We start from the raw sequence: 24,024 nt of genomic DNA, 5'->3' as shown, positions 1-24,024 counted from the left end.
GGCTTCATCGAAGGGTCAGCAGTGGAAAGGGTGAGCGGCTTCAACTTCGGGGTATCAACATCTCTGAAGATCTACCCTAGGTCAACATATCGATGCGGTTACAAAGAAGGCACAACAGCTATATTTCATTAGGGGTTTGAGGAGATTCGGTCACCAGACTCGAGCAAATTTCTTCCGATGTACCATGATGAGCATTCTGGTGTATCTTCATCTAGTATAGAGGGTCCAATGCATAGGGTCAGAGGGTTCTACACTAAACCAGCTACATTATGGGCACTAGCCTCCCCGCCTTTGAGGACATCTTCAAGAAAGCAGAACCTAACATTAATAACCATCGCCACCAGGACATGCCCGTTTCTCATTGCTACCATCAGAGGGGAGGTCCAGGAGCTTGAAGAGACACAAGTCAAGTGAATGTAGCAGATTGAGAGGAGATTATGAGGAGTATCGATAGGGTAAATGCAAGCAGACTTTTTCCACTGAGGTTGGGTAGGACTACAACCAGAGGTCATGGATTAAGGGTGAAAGGTGAAAAGTTAAAAGGGAACATGAAGGGGAACTTCTTCACTCAGAGGGTTGTGAGAGTGTGGAATGAGCCGTCAGCACAAGTAGTGCGTGCGAGCTTGATTTCTTACCCTTATCCACCGCCATCAGATTTCGGAACAGTCCGTGAAACCATGAACACAACTTCATTACTATGCTTTTTACTGGACTCTTAAAAAAATATTGTAGCTTCTAGTAATCTTTTTATGTATTGCACTGTGCTGCTGCTAAAAAAAACAAAAAAGAAGTCACGACAGATGTTAAACTTGATTCTGGTTCTGTGCTCTGGCTGATCTGGAAGCTGAGACTGAAGCAGGGCTCTTCTCATACAACAAGTTGAATATTCTGACCTTTAACCTTCTGCATATAAATCTGTCATAAATCACTGCTCAGAACTTGTAACATTCATTCACCAAATCCCTCTACAGATGAACTATTTCTGTCTCTCCCCCCAAAAAAACACCTCCCAAACCCATTTCACTTTAAGAAGCTTCTCCCACTGGCTACCTCAATACCAAAGGGAATACCTCACCACCATGTGACACTGTGTAACGTCTTTGCACTTGGTTCAACTTCAGCATTCAGAACTCAATGAGCGATCTCTCGGGTGTGACAGACACCCACTGCTGAGTGGCAGAGTGCCCTCTAGTGCCCGAGAGTGGCAGGGACGTTGCCTATGACTGGAAGGTGTGGAGCTGGAGAAACCTGGACATCCTGTGCAGTGAGGACTTGGAGGAGTCTGGTTCACTGCTTCGCCTGCAAGGGACCTGCTGCTGTTGTCGTTTTCTGGCGAGCTCTTCCTCCAGGATCTGCACAGAGAGAACAACCACGGTTAAGCCTCACTGATGGACAAGAGATCACCAACATCTGAGAAAGATTGTCTTTATGCACGCCGGGACACTGAAACATACAGCGAAATGTTACTTGCACGAAATCAGTGAGCATTGTGCTGAGGGCAACCTGCAAATGTCACCATGTACAAACTATGTACAGGGAGGAGGTCAAACACCTAGAGAGCTGGTGCAGGGATAACAACTTGATGCTTAATGTCACCAAAACCAAGGAGATGATCGTCGATTTCAGACGGTCTCAGCCTGAGCACACCCCCCTCAGCATCAGCGGCTCCACAGTGGAGAGAGTGGAAAACATCAAGTTCCTTGGGGTGCAGATCTCGGACAATCTCACCTGGTCCAGGAACACCACTGGGATTGTGAAACGGGCCCAGCAGAGATTGCACTTTCTGAGGAAGCTTAAACAAGCATCACTCCCCACTAACATCTTAACTACATTCTACAGAGGTGTGGTTGAGAGTGTGCTGACCTTTTGCATCACAACCTGGTACTCCAGCTGCAGTGCTGTCGACAAAAAAGCCTTGCAGAGGGTGGTTAGGGGAGCAGAGAAGGTTATTGGGGTCTCCCTACCTTCTGTCCAAGACCTCTTTCAGAGTCGATGCCTCCAGAAGACACGGTACATCATTAAAGACCCCTCACACCCTCTTCATGAACTGTTTGTTCTTCTGCCATCAAAACTAAAACCACAAGGCTACTAAACAGCTTCCTCCCACAGGCAGTCAGACTGCTAAATAGCTGCTCCACCTGACTCTGCTTTGGACACTTTTAACTTGCACTGGACACTTATAACTGATTTTAACTGACATGTGGCTGTTGTGTTTTACTATTTATTGTTATGTTTATTATTTAGTGTTGCATTTGTTATGTTATGATTGCACTGCTCCTGAGAAACGTTGTCTCCTTCTGCCCTGCAGAGCTGATGTATGGTTAGAATGACAGTAAAGTTTTTTGAATCCTTGAATCCTTGAATGCTTCCAGCAACAACCTGGCATGCCCTGTCTCTGCTTACCTCTCATATACAACTCAGTCTCCTCTATTCCAGTGAATGTAAACCCAACCTACCCTGTCTCTCGTTACCACAGCCCTCTACTCTGGGTACCATCCTGGTGAATCTCATATGCATTCTCTCTGTTGCTCCCACATCTAACCTGTATTGTGGCAGTCAGAACCGTACACAATATTCTAAGTGTGGTCTAACCAAAGTTTTGTACAGCTGCAACATGACGTCCCAATTCTTATACTCAACGTGAAGACAAACAAAATCTGCTTCACTGTTCTCTCCATCAGTGTTCCCACTTTCAGAGAGCGTGGATTTGTGCTCCAAGACCTCTCTCTGCATCAGAACAGAGGTCCCAGTGAAATCAGTTCAGGGTTGTGGTGGATGAAGTTACCCACACAGGTTCAGGAGCCTGATGGTGTAGTGTGATAATTGTTCTTGAACCTAGTGGTGTGGGACCTTATCACCTTGTACATCTCGTTCAAGTCACCTCTTATTCCCCTTCGCTCCAAAGAGAAAAACCCTAGCTCATTCAATATTTACATATTTATAATTTTAATAGCATTCCAATTAAATAAATAAACCAATAGATAGATAAATAGGTAGCTAGATAGTTAGATTGATAAATGAATGTAAAAAAACTGAGTACATGAGTTGTAGAGTCCTTGAGAATGAGTCCATTGGTTGTGGAATCAATTTTGAGTTGAGGTGAGTGAAGTTGTCCATGCTGGTTCAGGAGCCTGATGTTTTAAGGGTAATAACTGTTCCTGAACCTGGTGGTGTGGGACCTGATGGTTGAGGGGTAATAACTGTCCCTGATCCTGGTGGTGTGGGACCTGATGGCTGTAGGGTAATAACTGTTCCTGAACCTGGTGGTGTGGGACCTGATGGTTGAGGGGTAATAACTGTTCCTGAACCTGGTGGTGTGGGACCTGATGGTTGAGGGGTAATAACTGTTCCTGAACCTGGTGGTGTGGGACCTGATGGTTGTAGGGTAATAACTGTTCCTGAACCTGGTGGTGTGGGACCTGATGGTTGAGGGGTAATAACTGTTCCTAAACCTGGTGGTGTGGGACCAGACTGTTGAGGGGTAATAACTGTTCCTGAACCTGGTGGTGTGGGACCTGATGGTTGTAGGGTAATAACTGTTCCTGAACCTGGTGGTGCGAAACCTGATGGTTGAGGGGTAATAACTGTTCCTGAACCTGGTGGTGTGGGACCTGATGGTTGAGGGGTAATAACTGTTCCTGAACCTGGTGGTGTGGGACCTGATGGTTGAGGGGTAATAACTGTTCCTGAACCTGGTGGTGTGGGACCTGATGGTTGACGGGTAATAACTGTTCCTGAACCTGGTGGTGTGGGACCTGATGGTTGAGGGGTAATAACTGTTCCTGAACCTGGTGGTGTGGGACAAAGGTTCATGTACCGCCTGCCCAATGGTAGTAGTGAGAAGAGAGCATGGCCTGGATGGTGAGGTTCTTGAAGAAGAGTGCTGCTTCCTTGTGGCAGCGCACCTTGTATTTGTGCAGATGTGCTCAATCGTGGGGAAAGGAAGGCTTGATGGACGTCTGTATGCAGATGTTGGGTGTGGAACATAGTCTTTACGGGGAATGAGACAGTAGCTTATTGGATGGATTGAAGTCTACGAAGGGAGGAAGTGGGACTGGTTGCAATCTACAATCCAGAACATCTACATTAGACGTTTACCTCTCGGCGAGAAGCAAGACGTTCCTTCCATTCCTTCAGCTCCATTGTGTGCTCCTCATTGAGTGTCTTCAGTTTTTCTTTCTCACTTTCTGTCAGAAGATGCAACTTCTCATTCTGGTGAGAGATAAAACAGCGCGTTAACCCAACGTTCACCTGGTTCAGGTAGAACTCAGTTCAAACCTAGGACTATTTAATTTATTATAACATTCCCGTCTGCCCATAGTCAGGGGTTCCCAGTCTGGGGTCCATGGACCCCTCAGTTAATGGTAGGGATCCATGGCATCAAAAAGGTCGGGAACCCTTGGGTTGGATCCTAATGGTATTAGATATGCGTGGACCAAGGATGGCAATGGAGTAGTATGATTAAACGTTTCTGCTGAGTCATGTTAGTAACGTTAAATGCTGAGCAACTTAGTGTGGGAGTGACGAACCAGGCCCCCAAGACGAAGAACATGCACCAAAAGGCAGAGACCTCCTCGCGTAGGAGGACCAATCGGTTCACTGTGTGATTGGTTGGCCGCACACACGCTTGCTAGATTCTCACATTTGATCTGATATGGTTCAAATGGATGTCCAGAATTCCACCGAACTCCCAGATTCCATAAGATTCCAGATGGCAACAATGTAGGGATGGCTATTTTTAATTTGCAATTCAAATATTGAAACACAAAAACTTTCCAAAAGACACTGAGTCAATGTTTTGTCACTGACGAGGCTTTAAACTACCCCCAAAGCAGTGGTGGGTCTCTCTTGCGTCAGTACAGTCCTGATGGTGAAGCTACTTTGCCAGTGTTTTTAGATAGGGAGTTCAAGAACTTTGATACAATGACACTGAGGCACTTCAAAAATAAATGGAAATTATGACAAGTTTTTATAAATGGCTGGAGTTTGTGCAATGAAAGGAGGGGTGAGGGGGTTTTGGGTTCTGATGTTTCTATTATTCATTCCATAGGGGTACTTGTTTCATGGCTGTCTGTGAAGAGTAAGAATTTCAGGTTGTATATATTCTCTGACATTAACTTGAACAATTTGGAGTTGTTTAGTACTTTAGTGCAAGAGTGTTTATTAGGTGTGTCAAAAGTCAAACTTTCAAAAATTAATGAAAATACTGAAAAGATAACTGCCAATATTTACAAAAAGATATCTACCAGAAAACACAATAATAGCTCCATACTATTTTTGTCCAGTATGAACTCCTGAAAGCCCCGATTTCTCTCCATTACTGAGGTGAAAAGCTCGTTTTTATTTAGGCACCAGGAAGTACCATCTTTAATTACCAACAAAATTAACTTCACGCTACACATGAATCAGAATATGATGTACCCCACAATGTTGTTACAGTTATAATACAAAATAAACAGAAGTAGCTACCTTAAATAAAGGATACAAACAATATATACACATTTACACATCCCCATTACTAAAGGAATGGAATATTTTACCGTTGACCTTTCCAAATCTTCTTTATTAACTTAAAATATACAAATAGAGGAGTGGAGTTGACGACATTACTGAACGTGTCTGATTCAAGGTATTGGTTTAGCCCTGTTTTGTCCTGTTTGCTTTTTTTTGGGTGTAGTATTTAGTTTTTTTTTTCTTTCTCTTTTGAGGGGTTTTCTTTGTTTATATACATTTTTTTCTTTTTTCTCTTTATGACTAATTTCATTATGAGTTTGGAAGTCTATTATACCTATGTTACTTAAAATCTTTTTTGTATATGTTTATTAAGATTATTCCAATCTCTTTGTATCGACATTGTTACTGTGTTTATAATTCTGAAAATTAATAAAAGGATTTAAAAAGAAAGGAATATTCTACTGTGTATGGCAGGAAAGGCCATAATGCCAATCCATTAGAACCCATTATAAGAAGTGTGTGTGTGTGTGTGTGTGTGTGTGTGTGTGTGCGCGCGCAAGGAGTGTATTTACCAAGCACTCTCTGTCACGTACTTCAAATAACTATTCAGAAGATAGAAATTCTGACAAGTTTTGATAGAGTGGATTCAGAAAACTTCCCATTTTGGAAAAACACATCATGTGAAGTGTGGAATATTAAAAAAGTCATCAAGGAACCTAACACGGAGAGTTTAAGAAATGGCCTTAATAAGGAACTGGAACTTTCTCCCACATGACAGGGTGTGTTGTGGTGTATAAAATTTTGTAAAAATATTAGATGAAAGTCTGAGGAATTCCAAGTGACACTTTAACCCTTTGTGAGCTCACAGCATGCAAGGTGCCTGTGCACTGTAGGTTTGTTAAATGTTTGCTAATTGTGACTGGATTCTTTCTTAGCCTCGGGCACCAGTGGCATGAGAACAAAAGACCAAAGAGTTCATCTGTCTCTGTGTGTCTCTCAATGCTTGTGGATTGAACCCTAGTTATTGAGACACCTTTCGCATGGTTCTTGGGAGTTCACCTAGTTCAAGGGTTCCAGGATGGACCCAGGGAGATTACACGAGTCCGAATTCGTAGGTCCCTCAACAACAGTGACAATCAAGTCCCCTAAAGACAGCAACAATCAGGTGGAGACTAAGAATCATGAGCCCTGAAATCTTTGTGGAAATTTTTGTAACTTACGATTTAGTATTTAGAGTTATTTGTGCTTTTTGTTTTATAATAATAAATTAGGCCCAAGTTACTTTGTTGTGCTTGTCTGCTTAATGTAGATACATTTAAGGGGAGAATCAATAATGAAAAGAGGGAGAAGGAAATCGATGGCTATACTGAGAACAGGAGTCATAGACTCCTTGAAAGTGAGTCCATAGGTTTTGGAAACAGTTCACTCTTGAAGTGAGTAAAGTTATCCATGCTGGTAGAGGAGCCTGATGGTTGAGGGTAATAACTGTTCCTGAACCTGGTGGTGTGGGACCTGATGGTTGAGGGGTAATAACTGTTCCTGAACCTGGTGGTGTGGGACCTGATGGTTGAGGGGTAATAACTGTTCCTGAACCTGGTGGTGTGGGACCTGATGGTTGAGAGGTAATAACTGTTTCTGAACCTAGTGGTGTGGGACCTGATGGTTGAGGGGTGATTACTGTTCCTGAACCTGGTGGTGTGGGACCTGATGGCTGAGGGGTAATAACTGTTCCTGAACCTGGTGATGTGGGACCTAAGGCTCCTTCCGGATGGTAGCAGTGAGAAGAGAGCATGGCCCCCATGGGCTGGTCAATTTAAATGGGAAGAGTTTCAAGTGCATCATAAATACCAGTATTCTGTAGTTGGGCTGAATATCCTGTGAGCCTTCTGTCTTACGTAATCCTGACTGAAATTGTGTACAGCAGAGTGCTCCTATTCTGACAGACTTGTTGTGCACTCTTCTTTCTCGGTCATACTTTACCCCTCACCACATCTCTGCTCCAGTCTCTATCTGACCAAAGGCCAGGACCTGGAAGTTGTGAAGATACTGTAAGGCCAACAATGGAGGTGCAGCCGATTCGGCGGGGCTCTGAGTTACCTGGAGCTGCTGTAGTTCCACACTGTTGTTCTCACATTGTTTCAGCAGATCCTTGAAGTGAGCTTCGTGCAGTTGCTGTTGGTGTTGTTTCTCTGCTTTCTGTTGGGCCTCTTCCTGCATCATAAACTGGTGAGAAAATCACAAGTGGTTAACTAATTCTGTAGTTTGCTCAGTGATCTGTAGAGAGGTTGCTCTCTCTCCATTGGCACTCTGAGAGGCTCAATGTTTCCATTTAATATCAGAGAATGTACACAGCATACGACCTGAAATTCTTACTCTTCACAGATGTCCCCGAAACAGGAGAAAACCCCAAAGAATTAATGACAGAAAAGCGTTAGAACCCCCAAGCCCTCCCTCCCCCTCCCCCACACAAACAGCAGCAAAGCATCAACCCTCCCCCACTTGTTCCAGCTGAAAGCATCAGTGCCCCCCACCCACCAAGCAAAACCCCCAAAGAGAACGTGATCCAGGTCCAGCAAAAACCACAATCTATAACCCAGCTCTTCGACATGCCACAGGTCACTAACAAGGGAGAGAGAGGTGTTGCCCCACCACAGTGAGAGGCGAGACCAACAAGCAGCTCCCTGTTCTGATGTTACAGCCTGCAGTGTCCACTTTTATTCTGAGTTTCTCTGAATTGGGAGGGGTGGAAAGGGGGAGGGGGTTGAAGGGGCAAGAGAGCAGTGGAGAGAGGGGGGAGAGAGAGATACACACACAGATGTTCAACTCAATAAAAAAAAACTAGGAATTGTGACGTGTAATTTACCCACATACTCCACTGGAGTACAGGGTATTCATCGACTTCTACCTTAATCCTAACAAATTATACCGATCTTAAAGTGATCCACTCAACGTATTTTAACTCAGTACTAGTTCTAACAACTAAATCCTATTTTAAATACAATTTCAGAAAATGTGGCAAATACTCAGCTGGTCAAGCAGCTTCTGAGGGAAAATTCCGAGCATTTTCCATTTTTATTTCAGATTTCCAGCAACTGCAATCTTTTGCTGATCAGCCCTGGTTAGAGCACACGTGGAATATTTCTTTATTTTATCTATTGCGATCCAGCATGGGATAGGCCCTTCTGACCCTTCGAGCCACATCGCCCTGCAGTCCCTGATTTAATCCTAGCCTAATGACCAATTAACTCACCAGCCAGTATGCCTTTGGACTGTGGGAGGAAACCAGAGCACCTGGAGAAAACCCATGTGGACACGGGGATTACGTACAGACCCTTTGCAGGCAGCGGCAGGAATCGAACCCGAATCGCTGTTACTGTAAAGTGTCATGCTAACCACTACGCTACCATGTTCAGCTCTGTCACCTCATTATAGGAAGGATGTGGAAGCCTTAAGGAGGCTGCAGAGGAGATTTACCAGGATGCTGCCTGGACTGGAGAATTTGTCTTATGAGTGTACTAGGGCTTTTCTCTTTGGAGAGTAAAAAATTTTCTTAGTTTCTGGTTGAAGACAAAAACTTTCTGATTCTGATGAAGGGTTTTTAAATGGAAAAGGTAACCCTGGCGTCTCTTCCTATAAATGGTAACTGACCTGCTAACTCTTTACAGCATTTCCTATCTTTATGTCAGATTTTCAGCATCTGCAGTTGTTTAATTTTGATTTTCTGCACTGAATTCCTCCGCGTGCAACTTTAAACTGGAAGGTAGGAATCAACATTGAGACCAACGCAGCTACAAAGAAGGCAAGACAGCGGCTATATTTCATCAGGAGTTTGAGGAGATTGGTTTGCCTCCTAAAACACTCGAAAACCTCTACAGATGTGCTATGAGAGAATTCTGACTGGCTGCATCGCTATTTGGTATAGGATGGTAGGATCGTGGAACACTGCACAGGATGGAGGAAAGCTGCAGAGAGTTGTAAACTCAGTCCGCTCCATCATGGGCACTGGCCTCCGTAGTATCCAGGACATCTTCAAGGAGCAGTGCCTTAGAAAGGCAGCATCTATCATTAAGGACCCCCATCACCCAGGACATGATGTTACCACCAGGAAGGAGGTACAGGAGCCTGAAGGCACACACTCAGCAATTCAAGAATAGCTTCCTCCCGTCTGCCATCCGATTTCTAAACGGACATTGAACCCATGAACACTACCTCACTGCTTTTTTTTATAATTTCTGTTTTTGCATTACTTATTTTAATTTAACTTTTATAAATATATATTTACTGTAATTCAGTTTTTTTCAATATTTATCATGTATTGTACTGCTGCCACAAAGTTAACAAATTTTTTTGCACTACCTTACTTTCCCTTTTCTATTTTCTATTTATGATTTATAATTTAAATTTTTAATATTTACTATCGATTTGTACTGCAGGGAGCACAAAGCGCAGAATCAAATATCGCTGTGATGATCGTACGTTCTAGTATCAACTGTTTGGCGACAATAAAGTAAAGTAAATTTCATGACACATGCCAGTGATATTAAACCTGATTCTGATCTCTGGTAGATCCCATGCATTAGGGTTAGGGTTATGGCATCGTGTTAATGCTGTGATGCACGTGGGGTCAAATAGAATGGATGACCTGTTTGATGAGATCCCTTTGCTCCAGAGGGCTGATGGCCTGGCTCTTCAGGCTCTGTTTGAAGATATTCAGCTGGGTCTTGGCCTCATTGCGCTGTGTTTTGGGCAGTCGGGCCCGCTCCTGTGCCTGTTGGCTCTTCAGGTCTTCTATGAGGCAGTGGTGATCGTGGGACATTCTCTCCTTCTCCTGCGAAAAAGACAGAGAGAAAAAAAACAGCTCATTACACAGAAGAAATTTAACATCAGCAATGTCTTTTTGCTTTCTGCAAGGGCTTCATAATATTCGTTTGTTCATTATGTGGTGATCTTGGTCTATCCATCGCTATGATTGACCTTGGCAAATTTTTCTACAGAAGCGGTTTGCCATTGTTTTCCTCTGGGCAGTGTCTTTACAAGACGGGTGACCCCAGCCATTATCAAAACTCTTCAGAGATTGTCTGCCTGGCATCAGTGGTCACATAACCAGGACTTGTGATATATGCAAACACGAGGAATTCTGCAGATGCTGGAAATTCTAGCAACACACATCAAAGTTGCTGGTGAACGCAGCAGGCCAAGCAGCATCTCTAGGAAGAGGTACAGTCGACGTTTCGGGCCGAGACCCTTCGCTGGCTGCTCACCCGACCTTCACCACCTGTTCCCATCGCTTCACGCGACCCTGACTGGTGGGTGGAGGGGGGTGCGAGTGACTGAGCAGATGCTATGATGATTGTACGTTCTAGTATCAATTGTTTGGCAGCAATAAAGTATAAAGTGACCTGCTGGCTAGCGGAGGGAAGGAGCGCCTTACAGCCCCTTTGGTAAAGACACGTCTCCACTCCACCACCCTCTTCATAATATTATCCGTCCAAGAAAACCTAATTCCCTTTCTTTAACAGGCAAGGATGTTGCTTTGGCAGACTGACTTCTACCTTGCCACGGACACACAGACACCTCTGCTTACTTCAAGTTCAAGTTTATTGGCATAATCAAAAATTATTGCACCTAACCTCAAATTCAAAGTAAATTTATTATCAAAGTACGTGTACGATATTCATTTACATGTTACCTTGAGATTCACTTTCTTGCAGGCATTTACAGGAAATTGACTGAAACTTCACACCTGTTGGCTCATGCTCCTCACCCCTCCCCCATCATTTGATTTTGGTCTCTCCCCTCTTCCTTTCTAGTCCTGATGAAGGGCCCCGGCCCGAAAAGGTTGACTGTTCATTCCCCTCCATTGATGCTGCCAGACCTGCTGAATTACTCCAGCATTTTGTGTGTGTATACAGAATCTGCAGAACTGGTGAGCACATCTACATAAAAAACACTGTCACAGGAAAGCAGCATCCATCATCAGAGACCCCCACCACCCAGGACACACTCTCTTCTTGCTACTACCATCAGGAAGAAGGTACAGGAGCCTCAGGACTCACACCACCGGCTACAGGAACAGTTATTACCCCTCAACCATCAGGTCCCACACCACCAGGTTCAGGAACAGTTATTACCCCTCAACCATCAGGTCCCACACCACCAGGTTCAGGAACAGTTATTACCCCTCAACCATCAGGTCCCACACCACTAGGTTCAGGAACAGTTATTACCCCTCAATCATCACATCCCACACCACCAGGTTCAGGAACAGTTATTACCCCTCAACCATCAGGTCCCACACCACTAGGTTCAGGAACAGTTATTACCCCTCAATCATCACATCCCACACCACCAGGTTCAGGAACAGTTATTACCCTACAACCATCAGGTCCCACACCACCAGGTTCAGGAACAGTTATTACCTCTCAACCATCAGGTCCCACACCACCAGGTTCAGGAACAGTTATTACCCCTCAACCATCAGGTCCCACACCACCAGGTTCAGGAACAGTTATTACCTCTCAACCATCAGGTCCCACACCACCAGGTTCAGGAACAGTTATTACCCCTCAACCATCAGGTCCCACACCACCAGGTTCAGGAACAGTTATTACCTCTCAACCATCAGGTCCCACACCACCAGGTTCAGGAACAGTTATTACCTCTCAACCATCAGGTCCCACACCACCAGGTTCAGGAACAGTTATTACCCCTCAACCATCAGGTCCCACAACACCAGGTTCAGGAACAGTTATTACCCTACAACCATCAGGTCCCACACCACCAGGTTCAGGAACAGTTATCACCCTCAACCATCAGGTCCCACACCACCAGGTTCAGGAACAGTTATTACCCCTCAGCCATCAGGTCCCACACCACCAGGTTCAGGAACAGTTATTACCCCTCAACCATCAGGTCCCACACCACCAGGTTCAGGAACAGTTATTACCCCTCAGCCATCAGGTCCCACACCACCAGGTTCAGGAACAGTTATTACCCCTCAACCATCAGGTCCCACACCACCAGGTTCAGGAGCAGTTATTACCCTACAACCATCAGGTCCCACACCACCAGGTTCAGGAACAGTTATTACCCCTCAACCATCAGGTCCCACATCACCAGGTTCAGGAACAGTTATTACCCCTCAACCATCAGGTCCCACACCACCAGGTTCAGGAACAGTTATTACCCTACAACCATCAGGTCCCACACCACCAGGTTCAGGAACAGTTATTACCCCTCAACCATCAGGTCCCACACCACCAGGTTCAGGAACAGTTATTACCCCTCAACCATCAGGTCCCACACCACCAGGTTCAGGAACAGTTATTACCCCTCAACCATCAGGTCCCACACCACCAGGTTCAGGAACAGTTATTACCCCTCAACCATCAGGTCCCACACCACCAGGTTCAGGAACAGTTATTACCCTACAACCATCAGGTCCCACACCACCAGGTTCAGGAACAGTTATTAGCTCTCAACCATCAGGTCCCACACCACCAGGTTCAGGAACAGTTATTATCACTCAACCATCAGGTCCCACACCACCAGGTTCAGGAACAGTTATTACCCCTCAACCATCAGGTCCCACACCACCAGGGTCAGGAACAGTTATTACCCCTCAACCATCAGGTCCCACACCACCAGGTTCAGGAACAGTTATTACCCCTCAACCATCAGGTCCCACACCACCAGGTTCAGGAACAGTTATTACCCCTCAACCATCAGGTCCCACACCACTAGGTTCAGGAACAGTTATTACCCCTCAATCATCACATCCCACACCACCAGGTTCAGGAACAGTTATTACCCTACAACCATCAGGTCCCACACCACCAGGTTCAGGAACACTTATTACCCCTCAACCATCAGGTCCCACACCACTAGGTTCAGGAACAGTTATTACCCCTCAATCATCACATCCCACACCACCAGGTTCAGGAACAGTTATTACCCTACAACCATCAGGTCCCACACCACCAGGTTCAGGAACAGTTATTACCTCTCAACCATCAGGTCCCACACCACCAGGTTCAGGAACAGTTATTACCCCTCAACCATCAGGTCCCACACCACCAGGTTCAGGAACAGTTATTACCTCTCAACCATCAGGTCCCACACCACCAGGTTCAGGAACAGTTATTACCCCTCAACCATCAGGTCCCACACCACCAGGTTCAGTAACAGTTATTACCTCTCAACCATCAGGTCCCACACCACCAGGGTCAGGAACAGTTATTACCCTACAACCATCAGGTCCCACACCACCAGGTTCAGGAACAGTTATTACCCCTCAACCATCAGGTCCCACACCACCAGGTTCAGGAACAGTTATCACCCTCAACCATCAGGTCCCACACCACCAGGTTCAGGAACAGTTATTACCTCTCAGCCATCAGGTCCCACACCACTAGGTTCAGGAACAGTTATTACCCCTCAACCATCAGGTCCCACACCACCAGGTTCAGGAGCAGTTATTACCCTACAACCATCAGGTCCCACACCACCAGGTTCAGGAACAGTTATTACCCCTCAACCATCAGGTCCCACACCACCAGGTTCAGGAACAGTTATTACCCCTCAACCATCAGGTCCCACACCACCAGGTTCAGGAACAGTTATTACCCCTCAACCATCAGGTCCCACACCACCAGGTTCAGGAACAGTTATTACCCCTCAACCATCAGGTCCCACACCATCAGGTTCAGGAACAGTTATTACCCCTCAACCATCAGGTCCCACACCACCAGGTTCAGGAACAGTTATTACCCCTCAACCATCAGGTTTCGCACCACCATGTTCAGGAACAGTTATTACCCTACAACCATCAGGTCCCACACCACCAGGTTCAGGAACAGTTATTACCTCTCATCAGGCTCTTGAACCAAAGGAGATAACTTCACTCAACTTCACTTGCCCCGTTATTGAAATGTTCCCACAACCTATAAACTCACTTTCAAGGACTCTTCATCTCATGTTCTCAGTATTTATTGCTTATTTATTATTATTATTTCTTCTTTTTGTATTTGCATTGTTTGTTAACTTCTGCAGTCTGGTTGAATGCCCTAGTTGCCCAGTCTTTCATTGATTCTGTTACGGTTATTATGCTATAGATTTATTGAGTATGCCCACAAGAAAATGAATCTCAGGGTTGTATATGGTGATGCAAATGTTCGTTGATAATGATTTTCTTTTCTGGTCTGATCATCATAAAAATACTGGAGAAGACCATTCAGCCCTTCAAGCCTGCTGTACCATTCAGTAAGGTCTTTTATCACAGAGCTACTTCGCGATGTTGATCTCTGTGTCCTTGGGGACTAGGCACAGTAGAGGGGAATACAGCCCGACACAGTTCAGCAGTGATCACACTGGATGGATGGCAGAACGATAACACAGTGCTTAGCGTAATGCTTTACAGCACCAGTGATCGACTCGTGCCAATGTCTGTAGGGAGGTGGTTCGTTCTCCCTGTGGCTGTGTGGGCTTCCTCTGGGTGCTCTCGTTCCCTCCCACATTCCCAAAAAGTATGCGTGTTCGGATCAGTCAGTTGAGGTCAGGCAGGCACCAGACGCATGGTGGCACCTGCAGTCTGGCTCCAGCACGACCTCGGACTGTGCTGGTCGTTGACGCAAACAACGCATTTCCCTGTGGCGTTTCAATGTTTCAATGATAGACATGTGACAAATAAAGCTAATCTATTTTAATCTTAGAATGAGAGGGCAGGTTTGAGGGGCTGAGTGGCCTAGTTCCTGCACCTATTTCCATAGCCCATATTCTCTTAACATCTAAAAACCTACTGACCTCTGCTTGAATATAGTCCATGACTGAATTTCCACGGCTGCCTTGCTTAGAGAATTCCAAAGATTCACTACCTTATGAATAAAGGAATTTCTCCCCATCTCCTTAGACTCAGAGTCATTGAAAACTACAGCACAGAAACAAGCCCTTCGGCCCATCTAGTCTGTGCTGAACCATTATTCTGCCTAGTCCCATCAACCTGCACTGTGACCATAGCCTTTCATTCCCCTCCCACCCATGTACCTGTCTAAATTTCTCTTAAACGTTGAAATTGAGCCTGCATCCATTACTCACGCTGACAGCTCACCCGGCACTCTCACCACCTCTGAGTGAACATATGCACAGATACTCACCCTTAGTGTGTAGACTTTGCATGCGCTTCTCACTCACCTTCTCATGCCTCTTCATCAGCTGTAGTCTCTGTAGCGAGAACTGTTCCTTCACCTGCTGCTTGAACAAGTGATACTTCTCATTTAGATGTCGTTGCTCAACGTCCCAGACCACTGCCTCACGGTCTAATGTTGGAACGGTTTTACAAAAGGTTATAAAAGATTTAAAAAGCCAGCTAAACATTAAAAGATTAGTGTTGTGTATTTAACATTTCAATAATATTTGAGTAATCTTGTGTACATATATACAGTATATATATGTATGTATGTATGTGTGTATATATATATATATATATATATAGGTTGATTAAGCATTCTTGTTCCTTTAAATAATTCATTATGGGTTATATGTATAAAACGTGAACTGCATACGTTATTATGCTACCATGTGACACGTGTGCACCTCGTTTAAAATAAACTCGAAGTTGGACCCGAGTTTCGGACTCTCGAGTCTTCCTTTGAATTAGTTTGATGTCTTGCAGTTACAAAACATAGCAGCTAGCTTTATTTGTCTGTCCCAATGGACCTACTTTCAAGGACTCTTCATCTCATGTTCTTGATATTTATTGCTTATTTATTTATCATTATTTCTTCTTCTTTTTTGTGTTTGCACAGTTCGATGTTTTCTGCACTCTGATTGAAGGCCCTAGTTGGGCAGTCTTTCATTGATTGTGTTCTGGCTATTATTCTGTAGATTTATTGAGCATACCCACAGGAAATCCCAGAGTAGTATATATTGACAAATATGTACTTTGGTAATAAATTTACTCTGAACTTTGAAACATCAAAGCATACAGTGAAATGCGTCGTTTACATCAAAGACCTGAAGATGTGTTGGGGACAAGTGTCATTAATCTTCCGGTGCCAAACTAGCATGTCCACAACTGACTAACCTACTAACCCCCAGCTCTTTGGATTGTGGGAGGAAACCGGAGCACCTGGCGGAAACCCATGTGGTCAAACGGAGAACGTTCAATCGCCTCACAGCGGCGGGAATTGAAACCCGGGTGACTGGTGCTGTAAAGCGTTAGGCTACCGTGCTAAAGGTTGCTTTTGACATGTCCATGTGTGGACATTTTGCAACAGTGTTGAAAAGTCACACAACTGAGGGAGAGGAGTAATAATTTGCCTGGATGTTTCAGATCTGGGGAGGAAGTGTTACTGTAAATCGATACGCTATGCACTATGCTAGCATGCTCAAGACTGATTTTGACATGTGGCATCTTACAATAGTGTTGAAAGGTCACAGAACTGGGAAAGAGGAGTAATAATTTGCTTGGATACTTGAGATCTAGGAGGTGGTGCTGACAGGGAGACTTGATAGCATTGGAGGTTTCAGATTGGGATACGGCTACCCCAATCATGACTACCAATTCATTGCCATTACAAGTGAGAAATAAATACAAAAAGCTGTGTTAGTCTGGAGCTCTATCATGCAACGTTCACTCGACATCGTTCACCCTCAAGGAAGGCAGCAGTGGTCTCAATGCCACATGCAATTTTAATTTGTCACCATAGTGATACTAAACGTCTGACAATCAACGTGTGATGTGGATTTACATGTGGTCTCAAATGTCCTCACCTCTCTTCAGCTGTTGCACTTTCATCAGCCGCTCAAAATCAGTGGAAGATATTTTTGACTTGCGCTGCTGAACGACCTTTTGCAAGGCCTCATTGAGCTTCTGCTGTTGTTTCTGAATGAATTCTTGCTCCTGGTAAGAAGGAAAGATATCCCAAAGTGATTTGCAGTCAGTCTCCTGCATTGTGATGTTAGTTACTGTCATAAAGTGGGGAAGTTGTAACAACCATAGCACAGAAAAATATTAAAGGTTTCGCACGTTACGTCGTGAGTGTGAACGGAGGCACGCTGGGGTGTGAAGAGTAGTCTGAATCACAGCCTTAGAACTCGGACTCTGCATTGCGAATTAGCGGAACCCCAGCACTCTTGGGATCAGGAACTGGGCTTAGAAATGGTAGATGGAGTTCAATCCGGCAAAATGTCACTTTGGCAGGACAAAATTGAAGGCAGAGTACAGGGACATGAAGAAGGGTCTCGGCGGATAACGTCGACTGTTTATCCATTTCCACAGATGCTGCCTGAGCTGCTGAGTTCCTCTCACAACACCCTGTGTGTGTGTTGTACAGGGTTAATGGCAGCATTCTTGGCCATTCTGTGCCTGTGTGTTATGATCTTATGGAAGGAACAGAGCGATCTTGGGGTCCACAACCTCGTGATTACAAGACGCTATTGGACGTTGTTAGTGTGGAATGCCGCAAGTCCGATTCACTGATTTATTGGCGGCTGGCGAGGGAGCTGCGTCGCCTCGGCTGCAGTGAGGACCAGGCCTCAAGCCGCGGACGCGCGGTGTTGCCTGTTTACAGCTGCAAAGGAGAGAAGCGTCGGAGTCGGTACGCTTCACTGGAGGCAGTGCTGCCCCCCAGTGTTCGCCCAGCAGAAGACAAGCTGTACTGAGGTCTATATTTATTAAATATTGGACTACATATTCTTTTGTGTGACTGTATTTTACTGATATCTTACATGTGCTTGCTATCTTATACGTGCTACATGTGCCTTGTGCTGTGTATGATTGTTGGTACTGTGTTTTGTATCTTGGTCCCTGAGGAACACTGTTTCGTTTGGCTGTGTTGATATATATTCTTGTATGGTTGAATGATAATTAAACTTGACTGTTCAAGGTGATAGGGTGGTGAAGAAGGTGTATGCTGTGTTAGCCTTCATTAGTTTGGAGGTTGATTTTAAGAGCTGCAAGGTAATGTTGCAGCTCTACAAAACCCTGGTTAGACCACACTAGGAATATTGTGTTCAGTTCTAGTCACCTCATTATAGGAAGGATGTGGAAGCCTTAGAGGGAGCACAGAGGAGATTTACCAGGACACTGCCTGGATTAGAGAACATGTCTTATGAGGATAGGCTGAGTGAGCTAGGGCTTTTCACTTAGGAGTGAAGAAGGATGAGAGGCCTTTACTTCCTGAGAAAGCTAAAGAAATTTGGCCTGTCCCCTAAAATCCTCACTAATTTTTATAGATGCACTGTAGAAAGCATTCTTCTAGGGTGCATCACAACCTGGTATGGAAGTTGTCCTGTCCAAGACCGGAAGAAGCTGCAGAAGATCGTGAACACGGCGCAGCACATCACACAAACCAATCTTCCGTCCTTGGACTCACTTTACACCGCATGCTGTCGGAGCAGTGCTGCCAGGATAATCAAGGACATGATCCACCCAGCCAACACACTTTTCGTTCCTCTTCCCTCCGGGAGAAGGCTCAGGAGCTTGAAGACTCATACGGTCAGATTTGGGAACAGCTTCTTTCCAACTGTGATAAGACTGCTGAACGGATCCTGACCCGGATCTGGGCCTGTACCCTCCAAATATCCGGACCTGCCTCTTGGTTTTTTTGCACTACCTTACTTTCCATTTTTCTATTTTCTATTTATGATTTATAATTTAAATTTTTAATATTTACTATCGATTTGTACTCCAGGGAGCACGAAGCGCAGAATCAAATATCGCTGTGATGATTGTACGCTCTAGTATCAATTGTTTGGCAACGATAAAGTATAAAGGTGACTTGATAGAGGTGTACAAGATGATAAGAGATCAAATGGATAACCAGGGACTTTTCCTCGGGTGGAAATGGCTAATACGAGGGGGTATAATTTCAAGGTGATTGAAGGAAAGTATAGGAGGGACTTCGGAGAAAAGTTTTTTTTAGTCAGAGAGTAGTGGGTGCATAGAACCTGCTGCCGGGAGAGGGGTGGTAGAAGCAGATACTTCAGGGACGTTTGAAAGAACGCTAGATAGGCTCATGGATGAAAGAAAAATAGAAGTCTAGGTGAGAGGGTTTGATTGATTGTAGAGTAGGTTAACAGATCGGCACAACATCATGTACTTCACTCTACTGTTCTCTGACTCCGTGGCACGGGATCTGATCACAGCAGGAGCCTAATGGCAGTACAGGAGCCATTCATGGTACCAGCCAATTGTGGCATAGGGCTCCGTCCTAAGAAAAGGCCAAATTGCAGCACAGGATCCCACTCTGCAGTTGACACAGTCACATCATAAGGCTCAATGGTAGCATGGGGTATGATCAGGCCCTGACCAGAAGACCATAACAGCTAGGAGCAGTATTTGGCCATTCAGCCCATCGAGTCTTCACTGCCATTCAATCATGGCTGATTTATTTTCCCTCTCAACCCCATTCTCCTGCCTTCTCTCTGTAACCTTCGATGCCCTGACTAATCAAGAACCTATTAACCTCTGCTTTAAATATACCCAATAACTTGGCTTCCGCAGCTGCCTGTGGCAATGAATTCCAGACTCACCACCCCTGGCTAAAGAAACTCCTCCTCATCTCTGTTCTGTAGGGACTTTGTCTGTCTATCCTGAGGCTGCCCCGACCCGAGACTCTCTCACTTTCACACCAAGAGGCCCCATTATGCAACCATTCATTTCCACAGTACCGACTTCTATTAAGCATCAATTCAATTGTAATGTAGAGCTGCAACAATACTTCAAGTGGATAGACAGAGACTTTTTCCCAGTGTAGGAATAACTAATATGACGGGGCATAATCTGAAGGTGATTGGATGAAAATGTAGGGGGGCAGAGGTAGTTTAAGAAATCTTTTTGCACCAAAAGTGGTGGGTGCATGGAATTCCCTGCAATGGACAGCGGTTCCCAACCTTTGGTCCACAGACCCCACATTTAATGGCATTGGTCCATGGCATAAAAAAGGTTGGGAACCCCTGTGGTAGAGGCAGATACATTAAGGACATTTAAGGTGGGTACATGGATGATAGAATAATTGGGGGTTATGTAGGAGGGAAGGGTTACATTGATCTTAGAGTAGACTAAAAAATTGGCATAACATTGTGGGCCGAAGGAACTGTACTGTGCTGTAGTGTTACACACACGCACGTACGCATACACACACACACACGCACACACACACGCACACACACACACACACACACACACGCACACGCAGGAAGCATCATGAATGCAACAGCAACTGTGACTCATGCAGATGCTGTCTATGATCATAGAGATAACCTTCAACGATTTTCCATGAGCGAAAACTGCTAAAGCAACTTCTTAAAGACTAGAATTGTCTGGCCATAGTAGGCATTTTAATGTACCTAAAATGGCTGAAATCAATTTTCTGGACAAATTCTACAGACATAGAACATAGAACAGTGCAGGCCCTTCAGCCCACGATGCCCTGCTGACCTTTCAGCCTGCTCTAAGCTCAATTAAGTGCTTCCCTCCCATATAGCCCTCTACTTTCCTACCCATGCGTCAACCTAACGTATCTGCCTCTATCCCCATCCCTGCAGGATGTTCCACGTTCTCACCACTCTCTGTGTGAAAAAACCTACCTCTGGCATCCCCAGCCCCTGTAATTTCCTCCAATCACCTTAAAATTATGCACCCTTGTATTAGCTGTACTTGGGGATTTTTGATTCAAAGATTCAAAGTACATATGTGGTGTACAACTCTGAGATTTGTCTTCTCACTGACAGCCACGAACAAAAGGAAAACATCAAATACCCTAATGCACAAAAAAGAAATCACACAAATGGCAGACAAAAGTGAAAAACACAGAATATAAAACCGTCAAGTCGTGAAGTCATTGAACCAGTCTAGGAACGTTCAGTTCAGTCTAGTACTGTGTCATTCATCGACTGCTAGCCGTAGAGCCAGCCCGCCTCGATCGAATCGCACAAAATAGCAACAAAAAAAAGCAGTGCTGGAAACCAGACGCACATCATAACATGAACTACAGAGTATAATCGACAAACAATGTTGATGAAACCTTGCCCAAGACCCTGGCAGCATTGAGCTAGAGGGAGAGAGAGACCAGTAAAATGGGGCAGGATTGAGGATTCTTACATCTAACTCACAGTATATCTAGCCTAGTACCTGATGGCAACTGTTGTAGTTTAATAGAAAATAATTAACAGTATTTAAATTGACCTTACCTGCTTCTTATCCTTCAGATTCCGGCGCTCCTTGGCTAACTCCTTTGCTTGTTCAGCTTTCAGCCTCTTTGCCTCTTCTTGCAGTCGGTTGGTATATTCTATTTCCAGCCGATCAATAGTCTGTCTACAGTTTCGCTCAAGGGTCTCGATCTCCTGATCATAGTAAAGCTTCTTGTTCTGTTCAGGCGTGAACAACACAGGCAAGTCACAGAAGCTCGAAAAGCTCTATGTGTGAATGTGAGATTACACTTTTCACTTCTCAGTACTTTCTCTTTCTCACCTCTGCAAACACCAGCCTTACCATCATTTCCAGCTCGATTTGCCGGAACATCTGCTCTCGCTGTTGCTGCTGTTTCAGGTCGAGCTGAGCCTGCGCTCGCTGTTCCTCCTTCTGTAGCAGTCGAAGTTCCCGGAGTTCCTGGCGCCTGTGGGTAATCATCGAGTTCACTGGAGGTTTCACCCATGTTAACACAGAATGGCCGTTTGGCCATAGGTAGTGGGGAAATCAGTGTGTAATAGAGTACCTTACGTAGGATAACTGGCTAATGGCATCTTAAATCAAATCGGTGACAGGAAATTAAATAGGATAGCGTGTTTCAACATTTCCTAACTGGTAAAATTCATCAAAAATCAAAAGAGTATTAAAATGCCTGATATGCTGTACACTTTGTTGCTACAAAACAACAAATTTCATGACATATGAATCAGAATCAGATTTAATATCACTGGCATATGCTGATAATGTTGATATGGTGACAATTTTCATGGCATCTGTCAGTAATATTAATCCTGGTTCTGATTCTAAGTCTGATGTATGACACAGAAACAGGCCACTCAGCTCGATCTGCTGAGTTGTAGGATTCCGTGATGAAAAGGATTGAAAGGAAGATGCAGGGAGTGTTAGAGAATACCCTGGACTTAGGGTGTATAGCAAAACATTAACTTCAGCCACCAACCTTCAGATCTGAATACGGACTGTAGACTAAATTTAAAATGCAGCTCTGGACAATGGGTTCCAAAGAGCAGTTAACTGGAAGACCAGAAAATGCTGATTTAACATACATTTGTTTGCCTGTAGTGTGGGTGTGAAGAAGGAGGTGTGAAATTTATATGTAATTCAAAGGAAGCATTGTAGATACAGTGTAAATATAGACGTCCTTTGTTATTTAGCATATAAAATGTCACGTAATATTGGGTTGAACAGGTCTCTTCCTCCGAAAGGGTCTCGATACGATGCCTGCTGTGTCTCATTTTGTTGAATAAAAGACTGCTTCATATCTACCAGCTACACCTGTCCGATGACTTAGTTCATGTTACAACAGGGAGGGGTAAGATGGGGAGAAAGATCTAATGGATGGTGAAGACAGTGGAGTTCGAACTGCGGTGAACTCTTACCTGGCTGACCGCATATCTTGGTCCTTTTTGTCATCCTTGCTAACAACCTTTGATGTTGTGACACTGACTTCCACTCCATCCACTACGAACTTCCGGGTTTTCTTTAACGTCATTCTCTGCACGGGTCGCACCTTCAAATGGACAATATATTTACAAAGTCCATGAAACATTCCTGTTACAACGGCATCAAACGTTAATTTCCCACATTATTACCTTACTAAGTTTATATCGCTTATGATCCATTTTCTCTCAGTGCCTGGTAGCCACTGCAGGGTTGCTGATGAGGGGGAAAGATCAAGTGGTTAGGGCTTTTCTCTTTGGAGTAAGGGAGGACGTGAGGTGACTTGATAGAGGTGTGGAAGGTAATAAGAGGCACTGACAGAGTAGACAGCCAGGGACAGTTTCCTGGGTGGCTGCGGCTAAGACCACTTCCAAGCTGAGTGGAGGAAAGATTAGGGGGATGTCAAAAGCAAGTTGTTTTTTATGCTGAGAGTGGTGGGTGCGTGGAACACATTGCCGGGGGTGGTGATAGAGCCAGATGCATTGGGGACTTTTAAGAGACTCCTAGATAGGCACATTGATGAAAGAAAAATGGTTGGGCTATGCGGGAAGGAAGAGATCGATTAATCTTCAAGTAGGTTAAAAGGTGGGCACAAAATTATGGCTGAAAGGCCTCCAGTGTGCTGTACTGTTCTGTGTTTGGTGGTTGAGAGTTGTTGAGTCGGGTATGGTGGGGGAGTCTTTTCCCATGGTGGGGGAGTCTAGTACGAGAGGGCATGACTTAAGGGTTGAAGGGCGCCCATTCAGAACGGAGATGCAAAGACATTCTTTTAGCCAGAGGGTGGTGAATCTGTGGAATTTGTTGCCACGGACAGCAGTGCAGGTCAAGTCATTGGGTGTATTTAAGGCCGAGATTGATAGGCATCTGAGTAGCCAGGGCATCAAAGGTTATGGTGAGAAGGTGGGGGAGTGGGACTAAGTGGG

At 44.8% G+C, this 24,024-nt stretch overlaps 1 protein-coding gene across 2 annotated transcripts in view; it reads right to left on the bottom strand.

Moving 5' to 3' along the window:
* Nucleotides 1-595: 595 nt before the first annotated feature.
* LOC134351103 (serine/threonine-protein kinase 10-like) overlaps nucleotides 596-24,024 on the bottom strand; it is a 79,166-nt gene continuing 55,737 nt past the window's right edge. For both annotated transcript variants that reach the window (XM_063057184.1, XM_063057185.1), the window contains exons 12-20: nucleotides 23,041-23,171; nucleotides 21,947-22,070; nucleotides 21,646-21,822; nucleotides 17,224-17,353; nucleotides 15,643-15,767; nucleotides 10,097-10,282; nucleotides 7,552-7,677; nucleotides 4,099-4,212; nucleotides 596-1,352 (exon numbers count right to left, since the gene is read on the bottom strand). In XM_063057184.1, coding sequence (XP_062913254.1) covers nucleotides 1,218-1,352; nucleotides 4,099-4,212; nucleotides 7,552-7,677; nucleotides 10,097-10,282; nucleotides 15,643-15,767; nucleotides 17,224-17,353; nucleotides 21,646-21,822; nucleotides 21,947-22,070; nucleotides 23,041-23,171 — 1,248 coding nt within the window. In that variant the 3' untranslated portion in view covers nucleotides 596-1,217. The remainder of the gene's footprint in view (nucleotides 1,353-4,098; nucleotides 4,213-7,551; nucleotides 7,678-10,096; nucleotides 10,283-15,642; nucleotides 15,768-17,223; nucleotides 17,354-21,645; nucleotides 21,823-21,946; nucleotides 22,071-23,040; nucleotides 23,172-24,024) is intronic.

This window comes from Mobula hypostoma, chromosome 8, assembly GCF_963921235.1.
Source record: "Mobula hypostoma chromosome 8, sMobHyp1.1, whole genome shotgun sequence".
Classification (NCBI taxonomy): Eukaryota; Metazoa; Chordata; class Chondrichthyes; order Myliobatiformes; family Myliobatidae; genus Mobula; species Mobula hypostoma.
The sequence above is the reverse complement of the archived record's forward strand: the minus strand, read 5'-3'. Positions and strand labels throughout refer to the sequence as shown.